The following is a 5,000-nucleotide window of genomic DNA, read 5'->3' as shown; positions in this document are numbered from 1 at the left end:
CCTCAAGAGAGACACCAGACATCCTAAGAATATGAGCTGAAGCAGTTCTGTAAGGAAGAATGATCCAATATTCCTTCTGAATGTTGTGCAGGTCGAATCCGCATCTACCGGAAAGGCTTGATTGAGGTTATTGCTGCCAAAGGAGGATCGGCCAGTTATTAACTCAAAGGGTTCACTTCCTTTTTCCACAGCACTGTGAATGTTTAATGGGATGTGTTCAATAAAGACATGAAAGATTATAATTGTTTGCGTTGTTATTTTAAGCACATTGTGTTTGTTTATACTTGATGAGACCACATTTCATGACCAATTAATGTAGAAAACCAGCTAATTCCAAAGGGTTCACATACTTTTTCTTGCCACTGCATTCAGTAGTGTTCTCTTTAAAGTGTATATGAATGTAGACTGCAGTGTGAGAAATGGTGTTTTGGGAGCAGTTGGCACACACTGGTGTCTTGCTCTTCATAACTCACTCTCATAAGTCCATTTTAATAGAGATTAACTCTGCCCTCCGTTTATCACATCATCTTACCTCATAACTCTTCACTCTTTAATTACATACAGAGTGAAAATACATGATAGTGTTCATCAGTCTTGAGAGCAGACAGCAGTACGTCCACAGACTCTGATCAGATGGCAGTTCCATGGTACAGAACATGATATTCCAAGGTACTTCAAAGAATAGCATGGTATAACGATGGAACCTTCCCAAAAAAATGGCACTTTTGCTAGCGCAAAGCGACTGAAGTTCAGTTCCCACTACATAGTAGGTCCTCGTGGTGGTGCGGTTACTCACCTCAATCCGGGTTAGGATTGAGGACAAGTCTCATTGCCTCCGCTTCTAAGACCATCAATTTGTGCATTTTATCGCGTGGCTTACTGGAGCGTTACCGTGGAGACATAGGCGTGTGGAGGCTTCATGCTATTCTCCATGGCATCCACACACAACTCACCACATGCCCCACCGAGGCGAGAACCACATTATAGCGACCACGAGGAGGTTACCCCATGTGACTCTACCCTCCCTAGCAACCGGGCCAATTTGGTTGCTAAGGAGACCTGGCTGGAGTCACTCAGCACACCCTGGATTGAAACTTCATGACTCCAGGTGTGATAGTCAGCATCAATACTCGCTGAGATACCCAGACCCTCCCTAGCAACCGGGCCAATTTGGTTGCTAAGGAGACCTGGCTGGAGTCACTCAGCACGCCCTGGATTGAAACTTGCGACTCCAGGTGTGATAGTCAGCATCAATACTCGCTGAGATACCCAGACCCTCCCTAGCAACCGGGCCAATTTGGTTGCTAAGGAGACCTGGCTGGTGTCACTCAGCACGCCCTGGATTCAAACTCACGACTCCAGGTGTGATAGTCAGCATCAATACTCGCTGAGAAACCCAGACCCCTACACTCAACTATTCTAAACAAAGACATCTTATGGGACGTACAGGACCTGGGAGAAAACAGAGAGTGGTGGATGATGGAGGATAGAAGCGCATCGAGGTTTAGAACTGTTTTAAGGTCTGCAGTGTTTTTGTCTTACAGCTCAAGTCTTGAAATAGAACAATCAGATAAAGATGGAAAGATTCCAGACCGACAAAGTCACAAAACACTCACACTTTAATTACTAGCGTCTTTTCAAATCAATGACATTCTAAAGACCAAAAACAGCTCCGGAAAACCAGCTACAATCTTCTGGACAGCACACTGAATGTCATAAAGAGCTTAAAGTCAACATGACTATTTAACTCCTTAATACATTTCCCTGGTCTTGTTGTAAATGAATAAATAAAGGTACATTTCTAGTTTTAACATTATTTGTACATCAGATCTTTGTTTAGTTGGACAAGAAAAACTAGCTTCATACCATGAGAACCACATACGGTTTTGACCATTGAAAATGGGTCAGATTTGCACATGGAGCCACATTGAGAGCCCCATATCTCTGCTACTGAACCAGATAGGGCATTATAAATGGAAATACCAATAGGAAAGTTGGTTCTGAGCCAGAATCTAAAAGGATATTAAGATATCTTTAATATTTCTGGAGTTATAGACACTCAAACTTTGGAAAAACAGCACAAAAACATGTTTTTTTCCCATTTTTGGACTCACATCATTGGCGTATAATGCAGCGATAAGTGCTGAACTCAACTGATCTTAGAAATATATCTTCCAATCTCTGTGTATAAATAAAATAATGGCACTGATACCTTTATAAGGATATTTATTTGACCTGTAGTTTTGCTACAAATAGGCGGAAATTGTCACTTTGACCCCAGTCTACAAAATAATGGATTACTCAATAAATATTCATCCATGATATTTCATCCTTTGGCTTTCATCATTATTTACGTTTATCTTTCTTCAAAAAAAGTATTAACAAAATGGAAAGTTTCTGTAATTTGGTTGATTTGACTTGGATTATCTCAGAAGTATGTGTTAATTCACAAAAAGTGTTTTATGTTGACTTTAACAGTATGTCAGAATTCTCGGCTTATTCTTTGTTTCTGCATAAATAAGAACTGCAAACAGCTCTTGACAAACCCATTTCCACCTCTAGTTTTTGTACTTTGAGTAGATTACATAATCATGGCTCGTTGCTCGATGCCTCTTGTTTATTTGTATTCTAATATGATCATAGATGGTGATGATATATTCATTCCCTCGGATGCATCTCTTGTGTTTCAGGTGTAAAATCATTAACAAATGTAAGTTCCAGTAGCAGGTGTGAATCTGTTAAAGTGCTTTAAGGACTCTGGTGTTTCTCATAAGAATAGAGACCCCATAATGAAGACAGACCTGCAGCGAGAGTAAGCGACACATCACCCTGTCTCACCTAATTACATCACATCCTGCAGTCACAGCCGCTGAGACACTGTCGTCCAATGAGACATGACCAGATGAAAGCAACTAAACCGCCACAAGAGTAGGAAGACTTATTCCTAGAACACGTATTCTGTCAGATCCACAGAACTCAAGTGCACAGGTGTTATTAAAACACTTCAAGAGATTTAGCCATATTTACACAATAAACACCAGGCCGGAACAGTGTGTGTGTGTGTGTGTGTGTGTGTGTGTGTGTGTGTGTGTGTGTGTGTGTGTGTGTGTTTTATAGTTTGACTCACCTTGGCTTCTGACGTGGGCTCCAGGTAACAAAGTCTGTTCCCCAAACCCTCAGCGCTCAGACAGAATTTACGGTTCTCTTTCTGAATGCAGGCTACACACTGCAGGACCACCTCATCATCCTGACAAACACAAACATCATTTACTGATCACAAAACATACTCGCATACGCACACTGAATATTTACCATAACGACATTTTGAAGTACTGACCCGTTGGCGGGTAAAACGTTAAAGCGTTAAAGTCTCCGTATTCATAAGTCAGGCATATGAGGTATCGTTAGAAAGCTTAGAATCTGACCTTTTCAGAGATATCACCACATTTGCATTTTATGTTACTGAAAGTCATAAAATAAGGCCTGTAATCAGTCGCATTACAAATTAACGCCCCTAGAGGTAATGTGGTATAATTATATAGATGAAAATAACTTCACATAGCACCTAAATGGACAAGTTATATATCAAATGAAAGCTCTTATTCTCAGGAATGTGACTGTATAGTTTATTTTGTTAAAGAATCACATGGTGAAATATGATTTCTGTAAGTCATCAAATACAAACACCTCATTAATGCTCTGATAACTGCTGCCAAAAGCCCTAAATAGCTAAAAACATTATATCTGCTTTTACCTATATATATATATATATATACCTATATATATATATATGTAACAAGTTTCCAGTGAGGAAGGGACGGAAACAGCAACAGGGTTCAGGTAAGGTTGTTTTTAATTCTCACACACTAATTCACACACTAATATAACACAATAGCTTCTTGGCCTTCGTGTGGCGGCTCTCCCCTGGGCTCTGTTGCTGCTGCTTTTTATGCCGCTCTCCTCAAGCTACTGCAATTAGGAGACAGGTGTTAGACATAATTTAGCTCAGGTGTGAGCCCTTACCTTTTCTCTCGGACGGTGCTTGACCACGCCCGCTGCCACAATATATCTTTTATATTATGTCTGATTTCTAAGAAATGAGCCATTGTTGACTTGTTTGTGAGCTCAGCTGTGTGAATAATCCAATGTTATATCTTAGATGTCCAGAACAAAATATGCAGTCCAGAAGTAAGAGCATGCTAAACAAATCATCAGAAAAATATGTTTTAGACTATTGATGATAAAAGATTTTATATCATCACTAAGGGGAGGATCTCAGCTTTCTAATGACCCCTAGATTGAGCTTGTAGTCCACTCAGAGGCCGAGATATTCAATGAAATAATGAGGGTGTTGCTTGAACTGAACATTAGACTGAATGTCTATGGACGAGCACATCTGTGAGGGATAAAATGTGTTAGAGCTCCCCCTACAGTTCACATCTGTGAGGGGTATAATGTGTTAGAGCGCCCCCTACAGTTCACATCTGTGAGGGGTAAAATGTGTTAGAGCGCCCCCTACAGTTCACATCTGTGAGGGGTAAAATGTGTTAGAGCCCCCTACAGTTCACATCTGTGAGGGGTAAAATGTGTTAGAGCGCCCCTATAGTTCACATCTGTGAGGGGTATAATGTGTTAGAGCTCCCCTACAGTTCACATCTGTGAGGGGTAAAATGTGTTAGAGCCCCCTACAGTTCACATCTGTGAGGGGTAAAATGTGTTAGAGCCCCCTATAGTTCACATCTGTGAGGGGTATAATGTGTTAGAGCTCCCCTACAGTTCACATCTGTGAGGGGTATAATGTGTTAGAGCCCCCTACAGTTCACATCTGTGAGGGGTAAAATGTGTTAGAGCCCCCTATAGTTCACATCTGTGAGGGGTATAATGTGTTAGAGCCCCCTACAGTTCACATCTGTGAGGGGTATAATGTGTTAGAGCGCCCCTACAGTTCACATCTGTGAGGGGTATAATGTGTTAGAGCCCCCTACAGTTCACATCTGTGA

The 5,000-nt window shown here is 41.0% G+C and overlaps 1 protein-coding gene and 1 long non-coding RNA gene across 2 annotated transcripts in view; one reads left to right on the top strand and one right to left on the bottom strand.

The window, feature by feature from the left end:
- Positions 1-5,000, top strand: part of LOC127656941 (uncharacterized) — a 452,192-nt gene that overhangs the window by 68,745 nt on the left and 378,447 nt on the right. The window lies entirely within an intron of this gene.
- LOC127656938 (ryanodine receptor 3) overlaps positions 1-5,000 on the bottom strand; it is a 245,618-nt gene that overhangs the window by 218,773 nt on the left and 21,845 nt on the right. Inside the window, 1 exon segment of the mRNA XM_052145505.1 lies at positions 3,128-3,247. Within this exon segment, the coding sequence (XP_052001465.1) occupies positions 3,128-3,247 (120 nt within the window).

The sequence above is a fragment of the Xyrauchen texanus genome, chromosome 16 (assembly GCF_025860055.1).
Source record: "Xyrauchen texanus isolate HMW12.3.18 chromosome 16, RBS_HiC_50CHRs, whole genome shotgun sequence".
NCBI classification, from domain to species: domain Eukaryota; kingdom Metazoa; phylum Chordata; class Actinopteri; order Cypriniformes; family Catostomidae; genus Xyrauchen; species Xyrauchen texanus.
The sequence above is the reverse complement of the archived record's forward strand: the minus strand, read 5'-3'. Positions and strand labels throughout refer to the sequence as shown.